The following is a 19,563-nucleotide window of genomic DNA, read 5'->3' as shown; positions in this document are numbered from 1 at the left end:
AAAGCAAACTTTTAACAGCCTGTTATTAAAAGGTCATTACTACAGCCACCTCTGGAATCCCTGAGGCTCATTTGAGACAAAGTGCAATGTGATCTTTCCTGCAGGAATCGTGGTGCATGCTTAACAAGAAAGCTTTAGGCCTGGTGCGATAATTGGCGCAAAGTCCCTGGAAGATGCAATCTGCCTCACTCAGTCTACAAGGTGCCGTAGGCGGGCCTGTGGGAAATGCAACCAGAACTGCGTCCTTTACAAAAAAAGTTTACGACTCCAGAATCCAGGCCATGCTATTCATGTAGTGGATTGTTTAGTGTAACACTGAGCCTTAAGAGCGAGTTGACTCCGCTTGATGCTACGTTAAGTCTCCAAGTTCTTCCTCCTGATGGGTTTTTTCCCCAGACTTTTTCCAGATTATTTCCAGAGTTAGGTACGCCCCTTTGACCCAAGCAAAAGGGGCCACAGGCTGCAGGAAGTTTGCCTTTATGCTTGCTCACCGCAGAGGAAGCAGATTTTTTGCCACTGGCAAGGAAAGCGCTATATCCGAGAGGGTGTGTGTTCGAAGAACCTGTAGTAGTCGGCTGAAATGACGGCCCATGTTGGTACCCTGTTGGCATATTATATATGTCTCTACTGTTCTAACTGATGGTACCTGCTCCGTGAAGGCCGACAACGCAGCCATACTACACACCAGAGGTTTTATGGTGAGGTATGCCGTACGCTAAACAAATTGCATATAAAGTTGTTAACTGAGTATTAAACTCTTTTTTTTTTAGTGACAACGGTGTTTCCTCCCTTTTGTCCTCATTTATTGTTTCGTTCGACCACCAGGAACCCTGTCCAGGTGGAGCTCATAAAGGACACTGTGGAGAAGATTGGCGCACCAAAGGCTGAAATGGATTTGGGATAAAAAGCTCATCTGGATTGTTTTCCTCCAGGGTAAAAGCACAAGGATGGAAGAAAGCAAAGAAACACCTTCATCCCGAAGGAATAATAGCTTTCCATAATTGCTGTATTCACGTTCATTAGTTTCACACACACACCGGGAACCTAGCAGATGTATGTAAGGGATGGAGGAGTCACTGCTGGAAAGTTGTGACCAACTGATTGAAGATATTGAGGTGATGATCAGTCTACCAGGTGGTCATAATTCCGGGTCACCATTTACAAACAATGATCAAGATTGTAACTCCACACGCATGAATTCCAGTGGGCAGCCGGACTTCCAAGATTTTGAGGTGGACGCTCCGACAGTCAGCTCTGCAGCAGATGATCAGTTGAACAAGTTTATCAGGAAATCGAGTAAGAGGGAGGAAGATTTAATGGACAGCAGCAGTGATAGTGGAGCTCGACGGGCCCTGACAAGTTGGGATGTACCGAAGACCGTGCACGCGGACTTGGAACTTTCACAGATAGGGGAAGGTTTCACGAGTACTGTTGGCGATGTGAACATGCAGCGGAAGAATGAGCCAATTGAAGATATCGTGAGGAGACGAGATGATTGCAAAGTTGAATGCTCATTTAACAGCCGAGGGTTGAAGGGATTCTTCGCTCAAGAAGATGGTGTCAGGATGGCATTTACAAAATCTCCATCTATATGCAAGGTGGATGAAGTCCGTTTGGCTGTACGTCACAGGGTCTTTGTTGAGCCAAATGTTGTCAGATGTGTCATGAGGCTGATTGTGGGGTCAGGACTTTACAATGACCTGAGGTTTCATTTCATTTCTCCGGGTATTGCACGAACGGAAGAACAGGATATATGTAGGATATATAGCCCCAAAGGCCTTCCGCAAGGTCAGCAAATGTCAATGTTCCAAGGAGCATCTTTGTTGCAAAAACATGGTTTTTATTGTGAAAACCTCAATGTTTCCTCCAGAGATAGTCATGATACCATTTCTAAAGAAAATGTTCAACAATCAACAAGGCAAGAGAACCTGGAAATTTCTCTTTGGAGCCCCAGCCATACGTTGTGCAGCGGACAAAATATCGTGACAGTACCAAGCACAAACCCCGATGACATCGCTCAACTTTTCAACAATGCCCTTCATCATGTTCAGCAGCAGAATCCATCCCAGCAAACCCTAGAGCTTTGGACGAAATCCTCTTCCCCAACTACAACAGAGGATGGACCTCTCACAGAACTACCAAATGATCCTACCCTTAAAAGCCAATCAAACATTCAGGAGTATGAGCATCTCCAGAAGTCCTGCAGGCTGGTCGGTCCTTCTTGGGAAGGATCACTGTCCACTGATCTCTCTGATCAACAGTTTCACCTCATCTATTCGTTCCAGTCGTCAGATCAACAGCTTCAGTGGTCGTCCATTGGTGAGAACTCCAGTCTTCCATCAAACGTTGATGTCCAAAGTCATCGAGTTTGCAAAGTAAGCCTTGTTTTTATTACCTCCGAAGGTGGACGAAAGTGATGTTTTCACCCCTGTTTGTTTGTTTGTCTGTCTGTCGTTGAGCATGATATCTCAAAAGGTTATGGACAGATTTGGACGAAACCTGGTGGACAGTTTGGGCGCATGACAATGACAAATTGATTCGATTTTGATGAAGATCCAGATGCGGATACGAGAATGAATTAAAAAAAAAAAAGTGATTCTTCGCATTGAGAGATGGGGCCAAAAACAATATATATCATATTTCAAAAAGTTATGGATGAATTATGACAAAACTTGGTGGATAGGTTAGGTAGGTGACAATAACAAGCTGATTACATTTTGGTTCAGATCCGGATCCAGATCCGACCTATCAGTGGGATATAAAACGTAAACTGTTCAGCCTGGTGGAGGGATGTGCTCTACTGAGTGTCGTTCTAATTTGTCATTCAACAATATTGTAAAACGTGTTTTTAGCAACGATATATTCAGTGGTTATTTTTCTCAAACAGACGATGCAAAACTAGATCAAATGCTTCATCATTCCCATCCAACTCCTTTAATCTGGAAGATAAAAACTTGAATTGCTTTTGCTCAAAGTGACCTTTAAGTGTCTTGTCATGAACATTTTGGGCAGGCGGCATGTCGTGTTTCCCAAGGTGTAAGTTTTGGGGGTGCAAGTTGGTACTGAACATGTTTATTTTAGGCTTTTTCGCTGATTTACATAATTATCATATTGTGTTATTAGTCCCCTACATGGAGGGGCCTATAGGTTTGCTCTCTGTCTGTCCGTCTGTCCAACCTGGAGTTTTCCAGACATTATTTTCCATACCATTCAACATATTGTCGTGTGATTCCCTCCCAGTTAACACCAGGAGAGTCACGGATGGCCAATAGCAAGCTTTAACTAGGAGGCGACGATCAAATGCAGATTTTACTATATATGCGTGGGAAGAAAAAGAATAAGAGGAAGCTGAAGAGCTTACCTGTGGTCCCGCCGCAGTCCTCAAACCTGCGGAAAATAAACTCAAACAAAGACCGGATTTAAAGTGTACAAAAATAAATAGGTTTATTAAAACGCAATGCCGGGACAAAGAAAAGCGCGATGGTAAAACTAAGTTCCCAAATGGAGTGCTCCCACACCAGACTTAGAACACAGACGAAGGGAAAGGATAACTGAAAATAATTGTGTGGTGTGTAACTTAGCTCAGATCACTAGTGAGGTCTCGTCAGGGTCGTCAAAATCGTCCGGGGTACTGGCGACGTTGCGCGCGCGTTGGTGCGAAACAGGCCTCACTAGGCCTCGATGAAGGCCTCCCACACAAGGCGAATGGGCCGCATGGAGGGCGCTCCTCCAGGCGTGCCTGGCTTCGTCCATCCATCCTCTGCACGGAGAACCACAGCTCTCGGTGGCGTCTCCGAATACGGTCAGTCCGATCGCTTCCTGAAGCCCTTCGTCCACACACAACCGTCTTCCCCCAGAGTCCGGAACCAAGAGAGAGAGTCGATAGCAGAGGAAGGTGTGAGGGGCAAGTGAGAGAGAAGACAAGAAAGAGAGAGAGAAAGAGAAAGAGAAAGAGAAAGAGAAAGAGAAAGAGAAAGAAAAAGAGAAAGAGAGAGAGAGAGAGAGAGAGAGAGAGAGAAAGAGAAAGAGAAAGAGAAAGAGAAAGAGAAAGAGAACGAGAGAGGAGGGCAAGAAGAAGGAAATGTCAGTCCTCGAGTTCTGTTAACGTCCGGTCGTGACGTCATCAGTGCTTCTCCACCAATCAGCCCGCATGCCACCACTGCCTGCCCAGATCTCCACCAATCAGCGCGCCACTTCTTGCTCGCCCTTCTTTCACCAATCGATGAGTGCCTTCTTGCTCCGCCCTGGCCAATCAGCGAGTCCTTTCTTACCCTGACCTTCCTGTTGGTCAACTCCTGCCCAATCACTGTCCTTCTGGGCGTGGCTCTCGGCCTGCCTGAGCGATGTGTGCCTGCCAGGCGGGGTTGTCAGCCCCAGTGACCGACGCCTGGCTTCCGGTTGGTTTTATTGTTATGTGTGGTTTAATTAATGGGCATTTCCTCACTAGTGTCTATGGTGCGGTGCCAAAAGAGACAAAGGATAAATCGCATAGGTTAAGAAATACAAGGGATAATTTAACCTTATGCCCTAAGCTAGTTAACATGCCCCGCTCCCTCGTGACGGGGACAGATATACACTTATCCGACATTCGGCTAAACAGAAATTACATGGTGATGGTTCTTACTCGACATCTGGAGCACCTACCTGACTCTACATATCACTGCCTACCCCACAAACATAAAAATATTCATCTGAAACTTTGTAAATAACTTTATTATGATAGGTTACAGAAGAAGTTTGAGTTTTGGGACGTTTTGCTATTTTTTTTTTGCAGTTATGTCCTTTCTTGACTTTTAATATATATATATATATATATATATATATATATATATATATATATATATATATATATATATATATATATACATATACATATACATATACATATATACATACATACATACATATTCAAATGGTACTGGCGGCTCCAAGAATCCAGGACGTGCCACAGGAACCACCTAAGGGCTTCTGCGTGCTACCATTTGTGCCACGGGTATCTCAAAGGATTGGCAGGATTTTGAGACCGGTCGGGGTGAGGGTCAACTACCAACCTATATACACCTTGAGACGTGCACTGACCAAGGTCAAAGACAAAAGACTGAAGAATGATTGCACAGGTGTGGTATACACCATTCCATGTGACTGTGGTGGAGAATACATAGGCGAGACTGGAAGAACCTTAGGCCAGCGCATTAATGAACACCACAAGGCCTTTGAGTGTAATCACCCAGAAAGATCTGCTATCGCCAAGCATGGAATAAGGGCGGGCCATGTTCCTCTATGGGACAATGTGAACGTGCTGGCGGCATCCCCGAACCGGGCCAGGAGGTGAATACTGGAGGCCTGGCACACTGGCCAAACGAGGGCACCATTGACAGAGGAGACTGTGGCGTTACCACAGGCATACGGACCTCTCATGCATAAGTACACCAGAGACACACCGATGCGTTTAGGAGGACAAAGACAAAGTGGGACATAGCCGACACAGGCAACACGGACAACAAAACACAATACACCGCTCAAACACGCACAAAACACTTGCAACATAAGCCGAGCATGGGTCCATGGTCACGAGGTCTCGCAACGCAGCTTTGTGATTCGTTGATAGAATAGGCCCACCCCTCCCCCCAGATATATCTGGGAGGAGGTGAACAAGGGAACTTCTCTTGATGAAGGCTAGTGGAGGCTCGGCGCACGCTGGGTTGCTGGCCGAACGTTGAATTTTAAAGACATAGCTATAGGTTGGAGAACGGAAAAATGGATATCGTGGATATAATTCCCAACCGTCGTTCATTACTTGATATATATATATATATATATATATATATATATATATTGTTGCGGATATGAGGATTGCATTTTTTTGATTGTGTTGTATTGTATTGGAAATGGTGATGAACATTGTTTGGATATGGCCCCTCCTGCCTCCGGAGTTGTGTAAAGATAAAAAGGGCGTCTCGGTAGTTAATTCCATAAACACCACATTGCAGGACCCGATAAAACCCTTGTTCAGTAGCTTATATCTTATTATGTGTTTTAGAGTAAGGCCTTGTCTTCCATTAGAATAATACTCCATTGCACCGAATCAATTAAGAATAGCTCCCCTTCAATACTTCCATTTCCCAGCCAAACTCTCCATCTGCGGGTAAAGCAGTTCACAAGCGTGGGGTGCACGCCCTCTCATTTCACTGCTATAGTGAATATGTGCTCCGTGCTCTGTTTGAACAGGAGGGGCGGGGTCGCCCGGGAGAGGCAATCCCAGGGCGCGCCACGAAGGGCGGGGCTGTTCAGCCCCATGCCCAAATAAGGAAACAAGCCCGTGGCTCGCCACGAGGGGCGTGCCGTCGGCGCCATGCCCAAATAAGGAGACAAGCCCGTGGGATTACCATACAAGGTCACGAAACAGAGCACGGAAGAGGAGGGCGGTACCGAAACCGAAGGGGGCGTGTCAGACCCGCGCTGAAGGTATGAGAGAAGGGTGCGACGATGGCTGGGACAAGCTACACCAGAGATACGGCAGATGAGTCCAGCCCCGTTTCAACCAGCCGCGTGAAGCCCTGACGGGGCAGCGAGTGACCCTGCCGGCGTGCACTGTAAAGCCGAATACCAGGAGCTGCCGGCGTGCGCTGTAAAGCGGATTACAAGGAGCTGCCGGCTCCCCGCTTCCCTCCCGGAGTGGACCTGCTCGCTGTGCCCTGTGATCCCACCTGCTCATCCTTTCCAGCCATTCCTGCCTGCAAGTTCCCCATTTGCGTATGTGAGTTTGTTTTGTTCGTGCTGTCCTGGGTAGTAACTAAGTCTGTATAAGCTAGTAATTTTCACTGTGTCACCTGCATTTTCATGTCCGCTGTAAATACCCGTGACTGCTCTTTTTGCTTATGTGTGTGTAAATAATAATAAACCCCGTTACTCTTCTGTACGTCTCCTTCTTCCTCCTCTTTGCATTCGTCGTCTTAGTCTTTTCCACATTGAGTATCTGTGGCGCGATACAGCCAACGTTTGGGTGAATCGGGTTTAGTCGGGGAACAACTGTTCGGCCGCGGTGCCTTCGCTCGGCAAACAACATCCTTATCCGCGGACCGTAACAATATATATATATATATATATATATATATATATATATTATACATGGGTCAGTTTTCCAGAGTTTCCCCCTTATCCTTTAACATATTCAACTAATACTTGGTAGGGGACATGTTTTGCAAAGCAATTCTCCCTCTGGTTATTTATAGTTTTGTTGATCATCTGTGTAAGTGCAAGAAACGTTCAAAATGTTTTGCAATCGATAGTACACACAAACTTATTATTTTGTTATCCTCTACTACTTGTTCTCCCTTAACCTCAAGGCTGCTATTCCATTTGTTCTTTGATGAATCTATTTCCATGAGACATACTTCATGTGACTAACCCCAAATCATTTTCCACAGCGTTAGTGAACGATTCATTATCGGCAGGTCATGGCACTCTCGCAGGATAGCCTATAAAGGAGATACACAGGCTGATCTCTGAGCTGTGTAGCCTGGGTTCGAATCTCTACCCAGGTATAAACTGGTGCCCTGATATATCACCTGCCGGGTGAGGCATCAAAGTGTCCGTCGGAATGACGTCATGCGGGGGAACCCGTCCGCTATTCCAGGTCGTTGATGGACGTTAGAGGTACCACGGTGTCTTTCGTAAAGAGTAGGTGAGTTATCGCCGGAACTCTGAACAAATTCCTTCCATAAATCGGTCACTTTGCCTTTGGTGAGGAAGGAAGTTCGCTTACTCACTGTTAAGCCCACGTGTTTCCGGCATTTGTTTTTAGAACGATCCAACTTGAACATGGAAATATTTTCCAGTGGTTTGTAAAACTCATTCAAAAAATATCTCACGTTCATGAAATTTGATTTTAATTAAAGCGTTAAGGTCTTTTATTCAAACCACCTATGACTTTTATATTCAAACCACCTTTGATGGGCCACCTTGCACCAACCTATGGGAATTTCTAATGAGAATGATTGATTTCCAACATTGATATCCAACTCTTCTGCAATTCTGTTTACACGTTTAATATTTGCTCGAGTTGGTGGTATATGGATGTAAGAATACTCATTCAGGGCCATATTTGAACTTGCACCATTTAAACTCCATTATATGAAAGACGCCCCGATAAATCGTGCGAACAGACTCCTGTGTGTTTGAACCGATACATAAAGTTCTCATTCACAAGTAAATCATACAGATATATTCCACAGTACGTGAAATTGTGTTGGACGCCATCATGATTTTACCCGAATATGTTTAGAACAGCATTTACGTCACTTCCTGTATAACCTGCCCAAGGTATACATCGATTCACCAACTCCAAATGTTGACAGTGGACAATTTACATGTTCTACAATATTCTTCTTTACATGTTCTACAATACATTGTCCACATCAACTTTGAACGGCCCCAGTATATTATTGATCAAATTTTTTTCATGTTTTTCAAATTTTCACCCACCACATAAATGAGCTATCTTCATACGAATTAGCAAGTTGCCTGTGCCCGCACGGGATTCTAAACAGGTAGGGATGGAGACGGCAAAAACACAAATGGAGTCTTGTGCCATCGAGCTGGCCAGCTGGGAGCAACAATTCACATTTATTGCACATCTGATGCAATTTAAACTAGAAAGCATCTGAAAATGCAAGGCCCGTCCACGTCCGTTTGTTTTCAGACATCTTGTTTCATATGCTCAAATAACAAAAACAGTTTAAAAAATCCAAATGAAAATTGCAACCATGACCTTTGACCTTTTGATCTAAAACAAACAAGCAATAGACTCCTACCTTTTGATTAGTGAACCAATTCAGTGATCCAATATGCAAATTCTTTAAATTTCAGGTCAATCGGGTGTAAATTGGTGATTTTACGCAACCTTGACCTTTGACCTTTTGATGTTCAAGAAAAAAAATCAGCTTCTACCTTTTGATTGGTGAAACAATTCAGTGATCCAATATGCAAATTCTTAAAATTTCAGGGCAATTGGATGAAAATTGACAATTTTATGAGATGCTGACCATTGACCTTTTGCCAAAATTATTAATTTGCCTTCTCTGAGCCTTTGCCTTCTTTGCCTTCTCTGTATTATCAAAATAAAGCTTTGTTGAAAATTTGATGACAAAACTCAAATGGTAAAAAAAGGTACGGCCCAAACAGACACACACAGACAAACAGACAGACACACACACACAGACAAGCACACAAACATACACACACAGACAAACAGACACACACACACACACACACACACAGACACACAGACAAACACAGACAGATACACAAACAGACAGACAGACACACACACACACACAGAGACACACACACAGATAGACAGACACACGCACACAGACAAACACACACAGACAGACACACACACACACACACACAGACAAACAGACACATACACACACACAGATGCACACACAGACAAACACAGACAGATACACACACAGACAAACAGACAGACAAACACAGACAGATACACACACAGACAAACAGACAGACACACACACACACAGACAGACACACACACAGACAAACAGACAGACACACAGAAGTGATTCCAAAACCCTGTCTCCTGCTGTGCAGGGGAATGACTAATTCTCTTATGGTGACGAAGTGCTTCATTTGAAACTTTGTTCGATTTATGTAACTTTTTGATGTCTAATTATGTTCCATCATAAAAAAAATTATTGGTGCCAAAACCAGTGACCAATTGCAAATTGGCAGTAGGATTGCACCCAATATGACGTCAGCAGCCTTTTAAAGATTTCAGGGGATTAAGGTTAATTCAGATCACATGCCATTAACCCTTCAGGGGGATTTCCTTGGGAAGATCTTCACAATGGGTTAATGTGGAGAATATTGCTGACGGTGGTATGCTGTATGAACGTTAAGGTAGTCACACTTTGCAAGTCCTGTGTATATTTAGGGCGGCACATGACATTTTATGCCTTATCTTGTGGGTTTTTTTTCGCTGTTTCAGCTCCGTCGCCGCAATGCCGTGAGATTTCCATCTGCTTCCCATGCCATTCACCTCAAGAACAACCGGTGCGAGATCCTCAGCACACCTTCAGTTCCCACCATGAACGATTCACCACTAGCCACTCACATGCTCTGACGTTTTTCTTTTTTATGTGGCAAAGAGTTTTTGGAAAGACTAGCACATCACCCGTAGGGTGATTGTATCACCCTTGTGCAATGACACATCACACGCATGCCCACACACACCTGTGGCCAGTTACATTTTAACTGTGAGCAAACTTACACATGCAACTCTGACATCTCCCCACCACCACCTCCACCCAAAGCCTCAACCTTCCCATCTCAAATTGTCCCTTCTTTACTCTCCCCTCCCCAACCCAAGCCCTCGCCCCCTTTCCCAACCCAAGCCCTCACCCCCTTTCCCAACCCTAAACCCTCCACCTCCAACCAGTGTGACAAATCAGTATTAGTAGTAGCGTTAGAGGCCACTAACAATGCATAAGGCAATGCATAAGCTACTACATACAAATCATCTCAATACCTCCAAGTTCTGAAATAATCAAATCCATCGCCCCGCTCCCGCTCCTGTTTTTATCACCTCTTCCTTCTTGTTCCTTCCCAGACTGCAAGAATCAAGGAACTGTGCTCAGAGCGGTACGACCCGTGTGGAGGTATGCAATACTCAGTCGGAATAACAGGTTCGAACAGTCTCCAGACTCTGCGAGAACCAAACTAACAAATACACAAACTCTCCAAAGTTGTTGTATTCTTTATGCTTCAGTCACATTTGGCTCAGCGGCCGTAGGGTCTAAAAAATCTACGGCCACTAGCAATTATAGGGCGGCCGCAGTATTTCCACGGTCACACAATGTAGCAGTCACATATGTTTTTATTTTTCGGGTAGCCGCACGGGGTATTTAGAAATTGTGGAGACCGAAAACGTAGGGGTGCCGTACGGTCTTTGATTTGATGTCGCACGGTGACCTTAGGGCGTCCCTGCGGCGGCCATAGAATTTTCAAGGCAGACACAAGGTAGCCTCAAGGTGCCCGCAAGGCGACCGCAGGGGGGCCCTAAGGCGAACGTGCGGCCAGACGGACGGTAACGAGTGGGTATATATACCAGTCGTCATGGCTACGGCTTGTCGAATTGCTACGGCCAACCTAGAAATGAAAAAAGTTATAACTCTGCGCTATAATTCCACGGCGACCCCTACGGCCTGTAAAATATAGCCATACGCCCTAGGGCCACCTCAGAAACTCTGCGGCCGCCGCACGTTTCTGTCAATTTAGGGGGGGTACGGCCGCCGTATCCTAGCCGTAGAGCAAATGTGACTTATGCTTTAGCAACCTTCAAGCCATCTCGTTTTGATTCTTGTTCTTTATGCACTTTGCTACTGTTACAACTTATGAGGAAACAATGTGTTGCCACCTGGTTTAAGTCTCCAAAATCTTCTGTATTTCCTTACAGAAATCTCATGCAGGTCTTGTACCAAACTCAGTGGTGTTAGAGCGTCCGCTCCGAATCTGGGAAGTTAGCGGCTCAAATCCCGGCCGAGTCATACCAAAGACTTTTAAAATGGCATGTGCTGCTTCCTTCCTCGATGTTGAGCATTTAAAAGGAGACAGCACAAACAATCCCCATCGGTTGGCATCCAAGGGGAGTAGGAAATTCCTCCTCAGGAAATGCCCCGATGAGTGCGGTGAGAAAGGTGGCGCCATTGTTATGACGTTGCTGGTACCCAGGAAGTGACAGCACTTCCTCCAAGCTCAGTGGCTGTGTTAAGTGTTTGTCTCCTCAGTATGTCCATGTGTGTGTGTGTGTGTGTGTGTTTGTTGTTATCACCATATGTGTATTTCAGAAGGTGAAACAGTCCTCCCACATCTCGAAGTATCCACCTCCATTTCAGTAAGGGATTACATGATTCATGGACCGGTTTCTGTAGTTCACTTGTTCTCAAAGTTTTGTTCCGAGGGCTCTTTTGAGGATCGTCACCGAGTCCCGGACAGCTTCCAACTGTAGTTCGTTTGTCGTAATATCCCCATGGATGTTTTTTAAGATCACTGTAAGGTTCCTGTTATCATTCCTGTTGCTCTAATAATCATTGGTACAATTTTGGTGCTCTTCAGCTTCCAGGATCTTTTCAGTTCATTTTTGAGCTCTTGGTATTTTAACATTTTCTTGAGTTCTGTGTCGTTTAGGCCAAAATCCCTGGGTACTGACTCCTCAGTTAGCCATTTCTTCCATTTTGTACCTCAGTACTAGACCCGGTCGGAATGCTTTGCATATTTTCCATGTTCACGCTCGATGGGATCATGAGGTCGTACATGAGCATCACTTCATTGTTTTCTGTGATTGCTTTTGGTTCATGTTTCCATGAGTTTTGTGGAACTGGGATATTGAGATTTTTCCAGATGTTCCAGTGGATTACTCAACATACTTTGCAGAACATATGTAAAAATTAAATGGTGCTTATTGTTATTTTTCCACGCTGGTAATTAATAAACGCCCTGTACGTTTTTCTATGATTTAAAACCTTACACAGCGGAAGGCGTTTGGTTAAGCAAAGGAAAGCTCCAAGCACTCCCACAGTACTGATGTGTTGCGAAAAAGATGAGCAGGTGTTGAGTATGGATAACAAACACACCTGTGGGTATGTAATGGGCCATGTAAATGTGTGTGTGCAGGTATGCAGAAATGCACTCGCTCAGTGCCTGCACTGCAAACTTCAGCAAATGTGGGACAACATTGTACAGGTGCAGAGGGAACTACTGAAGGTGAGCAAAAAATGCACTTTACCTATTTTCATCTTCTCCGAAGCAACAAAGGAAATGTGTAAATTTATATCAAGAAAATCTGCAAAATTACTTTTTTTAATGTAAAAGTAAGTTGAGAAATGTGAAAGGGAAACATTGCCTTCCCGATGTGACTACCACTAATGTAGTTCTTTATTCATGTGGAGCACACAGTTGCAGGGTAGCATCATTGGCTGATGATGCAGCTGTGCCGCTGATGTTGCGCCCTCTGCTGATTATGGCAGGAATTTTTGGCCATGGTTCCGGCGATAGCTCGCCTACTATTCGTCAAGGACACCGTAGGATCTTTAACGTCCACCAACTAATGCTGGCAGACATTGGTGAAAAAACGTCCAGCCCGTTTAACGTCCATCCGAGGGACGGCACACGCATTGATGAATCAATCTTCCTGTGAAACACCGGGATGACGGTTTCTGGCTGGGTCGGGATTCAAACACAGACGACACAGCTTAGAGAGGAATACTTAGAGGCAAGTACCTCCAGGCCGTCCTGTCAGCCCTTTGAAGTGGTGGGAAGGCTTGTGCCGCAGTGACCGAGAGAATTATGCTGGCAGGAGCTTAAGCTCCTGGTAGGTCTTACCACACCAGACAGATTAAAGGGTTGGAGCAGGAAAAAGAGTTGTTTCACAAATGGGACAAATGAGGTTATTTCACCTTTTGCAAATTATCCAATGGATGGTACCACAAACATAAAATCACACTTGCAGGAGTTGCAAACACCAGTGTTATGACTCGAGTAGATTGAGTGGCAAGCAATAACCCTCAACCTCACCCTCTAAAGCATTTCCCCACAACCCACACATTCAAACCTTCTCCCACACCCCACACACTCAAACCTCCCCCTGAATCCCCCCTCCCCCCAAAGCATCACCTTGCCTCCCCCCCCCCCCCCACAAAGCTTCCCCCAATCCCATATCCAAACCTCCTCCCCCATATTTCTAACTGTGTGGACTTAAACATCCAAGGTCTCCGCTCTAACCTGAAAAATATCTCAATCCAGGCCGCTGCCGATAAACCAGACATCATCTGTTTAACAGAATCCTTCCTGCCACAGGACATCTCTGAGTCATTAATATCTCTCTCCGGTTACTGTCTCCTCCTCCGATTTGAAAGACCCAAACCACGCCTTGGCAGCAGCAGAGTTGCTCTTTACATCAATAACTCAATTTCCTACTGCGCTTGTACTAACCTTACAACTCTCAACCCCCAGGAGCACCTCTGGAGGCGACTTCCCCTCTTTGGCTCCGCTCCCACCTCTTGTTCATCTGTGTATTGTACTGCCACCATAACAGTAAGGACTCCATCCATATCTCTCTCTCAGACATCATGGACAAACTTTCAACCACTCATCCCAGCAAAGGACTTCTGTGACTCAATAGAACTGACTCAATCTGTGATCTTTCCAACCTGGATTTCTCTCAATGGCAAATCCTCTCCCTTCTGGACTTGGTGGTGACTAATTTTCCCACTCTCCTGATGTTCCACTGATCAAATTGGTTCATCTGATCATATGCTTGTATGACCAACATGTTGTGAGACTCAACATTTCTTTGGCTATTCCCAGAGAGCTGTCTCAATGCCGGCGAATCTGGAATTTCACTCAAGCAGATTAGCAGGGATGGAAAGCAGCTATCTCACTTCAGGACTGGTCTCCCATATCTCTTGCCCCCGATGTTAACTCATCCTAGGAATTCTTCCATATAAATCTGATCTTTCTCATGCACAGATTAATGCCATCTCATCTTGAGCTGGACTCTGTGTCTTTTGTACCTGAGAAGGTAGAGAAGGTTCTGGCAACCCTCGACTCTGACTCTGCCACTGGATCAGATGGCATGAGCTCACTTGTCCTAAAAACATACTCTGCTGGTCCTTGTCATTTGCGCTCGGTCATTTTCCATCTGTTTGAAAATCAGCCAACATCACTGCATTACATATAAAGGAGCAAAAACTGATCCCCTCAACTACAGAGCTATCAGCTCACTTACAATCAGCAGCAAGGTCATGGAATCAATCATCACAGTTGATATGAAATGCGTCCTTTTTTTCAACATCCTCATCTCAGATCACCAATTTGGTTTCAAAGCAGGTTACTCCACCTTGGACATGCTGCTTCTACTCTCCCAAAAATGGATGCAGGCCCTCAATGTCAGACATGAGATCAGGGCCATCTCTCTCAACATATCTCATGCTTTCTATACAATCTGGCATCCTGCCTTACTCTCGGAACTCTCTGCATATGGAATCCAAGGCCAACTCCACACGTTGCTTACTGACTTCCTCAACCCTCGTACCCACATGTGGCACTCAACGGAATCATTTCACCACTTCTCCCTGTCAAGGCTGAAGAGCCCCAAAGGCAGTGTTCTGGGCCCAGTCCTATTCCTGATCTTCATCAATGATATCTCTGACTCTCTGGAAAATCCTCTTTATCTATATGTTGATGACTCCACCCTCTGCCGTGACATCCCTAATCCTTCAGACAGACAGGCTGCTTATTCTCTCCAAAAGGACTGTCAGGCAAACCCTCCTATCTACTTTCTTAACAATCCTCTTGAGGAAGTTCAGTCATTCAAACTCCTGGGTCTCACTAATCAGCTATTATCTTTTTCTTGAGAAAACCACATTTCAAAGTTGGCCTCCAAAGCCAGCCACCGACCGGGCATCCTCCGTTGTATAAAGTCCTTCCTTGGGATACCTGAACTTCTATCCACCTACGAGGCTTTCATCTGCAGCTTGATGGAGTACTGCTCTCCCCTCTGGGCCAGCTCCCCTGCCTCACATCTTGCTCAGGTTGATGCTGTGGAAACCAAGGCCTTCATGATCATTGGAATCTACCGCGATGATGCTGAGTCTATGGGTTTATAACTTCGCCATTGCAGACAGGTCAGTGGTCTCTCTGTCTTCTTCTACTGTCTCCTTTCTGATCTTCCACCCTCTGCTCTTTACATGCTTTGTCCACCACCCCTCCTGGCTCCTTTCCTTCTCCTGCCCCAGGTTTATGCAGGGCTCACACAGTCCACCATCAACCTACTTCTGGTGAAACCACCTAAATCCAGGATCACTGCTCATCTCCACTCATTCGTTTCTCTTTTTTCCTGCCTGTTGAATCAACATCCATGTCCTCTTTTTCTCATTCGTCCAACCAGGTCTTAAAAACAGCTGTTCACCACCATTTCCCCAATAAAAACACCATTTACCCAATCCTAAAGCATGATTGTTTCTACCATTGATAACCCACAAAAATTCCTCCTCCTTCTAATTTTCCAGTTTTCTGTCCTTGAAGTTTGACTTTTCCCTCTTTGGAGTTTTTCAGCATCCATTTTGTCCAGCATATGCAATCATGTTTTGCATCCTGTTTTTGTCTGTTACGTCCTGATCCGTTCACTGTATTAGGCCTTCCATGAGCCTCGACTATGAATACAAAAATAAATTAAAAAAATTGAACGGCCACCCAAGTTCGTTTGAACAGATGATGATGAAAAGGGAAGAAGAGTGAGGGTAGGTGAGGAGGGACATGAGAGAGGTGGGGATGCAAAGAGAGGATGCTCAGGACAGAGGGGGAGTTGAGAGGGAAAACCCATGTGGATGACCCCACAAGAAGGTGGGATTGATTGGGGCCATGAAAATAGCAGTAGTTATTTTAGAGACCATGGACCTACTGATCAAACCTTGTTATGTGATTGGAAACAAAAGTTGCTTGCACATTGTACAGATCAAATTTTCATCACAGTAGATCCACATGTTGGGTCAAAACTCAGTTACATTGCTTGAGAAGTCACATGAAAGTAACTCAGATTTCATTGCAACATGTCCAAGTTAGGATATTGTTTATTTTCAGTGTTTAAGGGTTAAGAAACAATCCTGGATTTTCTTCGCTGAATGTGGAAACTTCAACTCGAGTTTTGATGGGAATCAAGCACCAGCGTGGGCAATGCAATAAGGCTTTGCACAATCCACCACTAAGTTTTCATTTGAATGTTCAATCTTATGTCTTTTTGGACTTTTCCAAAATATGTACATATACTTTATATTGATTTCTGTCCTGTTGTTATAGTTTAATCTCTCTCAATACTTTGTCCGTGTCATCAGACATGGCGATGCAACGTAATACTTCAAGCTGAGCTGCAGCTCCAGCGAAGAAAGAACCGGCAAATACGAGAAGCTCGCAAAGCCGTTTACCGAAGCACGCTTCGCTTCCACTCATGGCTGCAGTCACGACCACCACTGCACGCACCACGATGAACTCGCTGTCTATATAATTCTACCAGCCAAGCGCACCAAGGGGTGACCGCACCATCGGTTCCGAAACATATATGTCTTGCCATGCTCTGAAGCAGCATAAACATTGGCTCGTGGTATTATCGAGAGCACTTCCCAAGCTGACAGATTGATTCAGGGTCCACTTAGGTTGTGGATATGTGGATGCACAGGATTAACTATTTGCATTATTATGTCAGGGTATTAGTTGATCATGGTGTTGGTGTAAATGATAATATGAGGCAGTCATGTTACATGAAATAAAAAAATAAGGCTGAAGTGACAAAGTTGAGATGTCAATTTCAATAGTATTCACAGAAGAAGGCATAAGAATTCACATAAGAAGACATAAGAATTCACATAAGAAGACATAAGAATTCACATAAGAAGACATAAGAATTCACATAAGAAGATGTGATTACTATTGAAATTGACATCTCAACTTTCTTTCAACCAGATGATCTGGTGTTGATTGCAGAAAATATGGATTGAAGGAGAAGATGAACAAGTGGAAGGAATGTATGGAGACAAAAGGTCTGAAGGTGAATATCGGAAAAACGAAGGTGATGGCAAGTGGTAAAGCATGTGGGGAGGTGGAAAGAACTGGGAGGTGGCCCTGTGCTGTGTGCAGGAAGGGTGTCGGAGTGAACTCCATTCAATGTACAATGTGCGCTGAGTGGGTTCATCAAAAATGTAGTGGTCTGAGAGGGTCATTAACCAGTGTGGCAGCTACATTCAAATGTAAGGTGTGCACAGAGGGAGCTGCAGATGGAGGAAATGTTGAGTTGGATCTTGGAGACGGCATGAAGCTGGAAGGTGTGAAAACTACCTCGGAGACATGCTGAATGGAGAAGGTGGATCAGACTCGGCAACGGTTGCTCGAGTGAGATGTGCATGGAAGAAGTTTCGGGAACTGAGTGGCGTGCTGATGAGGAGGGGAGTGTCGTTGAAGCTGAAGGGAAAGGTGTATGCTGCATGTGTGAAAAGTGTTATGATTTATGGGAGCGAGACATGGGTCATGAATGAAGAGCAGCAACGAAGGCTGGAAAGGGTGGAAATGCGAATGGTTCGGTGGATGTGCGGAGTATCGTTGAGAGAGAGGAAGACAAATGATGAATTGCGAAAGATGATGGGAATAGAGCCTGTGATTGATGCTGTGAAGAGGAACAGGTTGAGATGGTTTGGTCATGTGTTGAGATAGGATGAAAGTGACTGGTTGAGAAGAGTGATGGAAATGAATGTAGAAGGAAGTAGAGGATGGGGAAGACCGAGAAAGACTTGGCTAAAGATGGTGGAAGAAGAAATGTGGGCAAGGGGGTTAACAAGGAGAGATGCAGAAAATAGGGCAAAATGGAGAAGATTGTCATGGGGACCGCAAGGCTAACCCCCGCTCTAGCAGGGAAAATGGCCTTTAAAATGCCTGTTTTTTTTTTGTTTTTTTTCCTCACATAAGATGTGTAACCCTAAAACTGATTTTCAGTCTGCCTTCCCGGACTGTCGTCTGGAATTTCAATCAATAACCTGCACGAAAATAAATGAATGTTTAAAAAAAATAACAATTCATGAGCTTTTTATTTGTGCTGCACACGGTTAAAATTGGTGTTTTATTTCCATAGTTCTTTAAAAAAATGTATGTAGGATTTGCCCATCACTGAGCTAAAATGCCACTCAAAGGTGGAGGCTGCAAAATAAATTGTGGGGAAGGGAATCACTGGGAAAGGAGATACCTATTCCCATGTCTCAAAATGATAAAGGTTGTATGTTGCTGGGAAACAGGATGCAGGGAGGGAATTCCAGAGTTTGGCAATGCGTGGGAAAAACGGGAGGAATATTGTACTGTGTTGACCCTGGGAACACAGACAGTGTGGGGGTGTGCAAAGCCTGCCAAACGTGTAGAGTGCTTGAAAGTGTGTAAATAAGGGAAAATGAGTGCCCTTTGAGCATCTTCCATTATAGTACATGTAGAAGAGACACAGAGAAGCCACAGAATGTCGAACCGAAAGAGGTTCCTGAGATGATGTCAGACCATGGCCTACCAGGTTAACAGCTCGTCGTTGAAGTCTGTCAAGAAGGCCTATATTATTCCATGACTAGACATATTCAAACAGAAGACCAAATACTGCACGGAGTCATCAGAAGGAACCTGAATAAGCAAATACAGGATGTAGATGCCTCAGTGCATTACCACCGAGGTTGGGATCCTGTACTATCAGGTGGCTAGGACCTGCAACATGTTTTTGGCCTGTACTCTTTGGAGTGGTAGGTCACTAAATGGCGATCAGGGGTCCGTAGATGGGACTAGATGGGAGAGATAGCAAAAACCAAGGCCCCGGAGCATGGAACAACCAATCCTTTGCTCTGAAACGAAACCTGAGAATCCATTTTCTTTACCATGTAAGTGGAAATTGGGAGGGGTAAATTGATCCATGTCGAGGCAACAGGTGTCTCTACCCGCTATTGGTGGTAAACTGCCGACCAAGGA

At 44.8% G+C, this 19,563-nt stretch overlaps 1 protein-coding gene across 2 annotated transcripts; it reads left to right on the top strand.

Annotated features, from left to right (window-relative positions):
• The first annotated feature begins 515 nt into the window (after positions 1-515).
• LOC137437859 (uncharacterized) lies at positions 516-18,640 on the top strand. Of its 2 annotated transcripts, none has more exons than XM_068132535.2 (6): positions 516-698; positions 826-2,375; positions 10,013-10,077; positions 10,634-10,682; positions 12,697-12,786; positions 16,914-18,640. In XM_068132535.2, exons 2-6 carry the CDS (start codon positions 1,065-1,067, stop codon positions 17,064-17,066), a joined length of 1,668 nt encoding a protein of 555 aa, XP_067988636.2. In that variant the 5' UTR covers positions 516-698; positions 826-1,064; the 3' UTR covers positions 17,067-18,640. The 2 variants fall into 2 exon arrangements, with proteins under 2 accessions (XP_067988636.2, XP_067988638.2); XM_068132537.2 differs by having other exon boundaries at positions 516-703.
• Positions 18,641-19,563: the final 923 nt, after the last annotated feature.

The sequence above is a fragment of the Myxine glutinosa genome, chromosome 12, assembly GCF_964187855.1.
Source record: "Myxine glutinosa chromosome 12, kmMyxGlut1.1, whole genome shotgun sequence".
In the NCBI taxonomy this organism is placed as follows: domain Eukaryota; kingdom Metazoa; phylum Chordata; class Myxini; order Myxiniformes; family Myxinidae; genus Myxine; species Myxine glutinosa.
Note: the sequence above shows the minus strand (reverse complement) of the source record. Positions and strands in the feature narration are given on the sequence as shown.

What these genes read in the sequence shown, in the direction of transcription:
- LOC137437859 (XM_068132535.2), top strand. Translation starts at nt 1,065, where the DNA reads ATGGAGGAGTCACTGCTGGAAAGTTGTGACCAACTGATTGAAGATATT. An exon ending in AAAGTCATCGAGTTTGCAAA is followed by an intron (nt 2,376 to 10,012) that starts GTAAGCCTTGTT and finishes TCGCTGTTTCAG; the next exon opens with CTCCGTCGCCGCAATGCCGT. An exon ending in ATTCACCTCAAGAACAACCG is followed by an intron (nt 10,078 to 10,633) that starts GTGCGAGATCCT and finishes GTTCCTTCCCAG; the next exon opens with ACTGCAAGAATCAAGGAACT.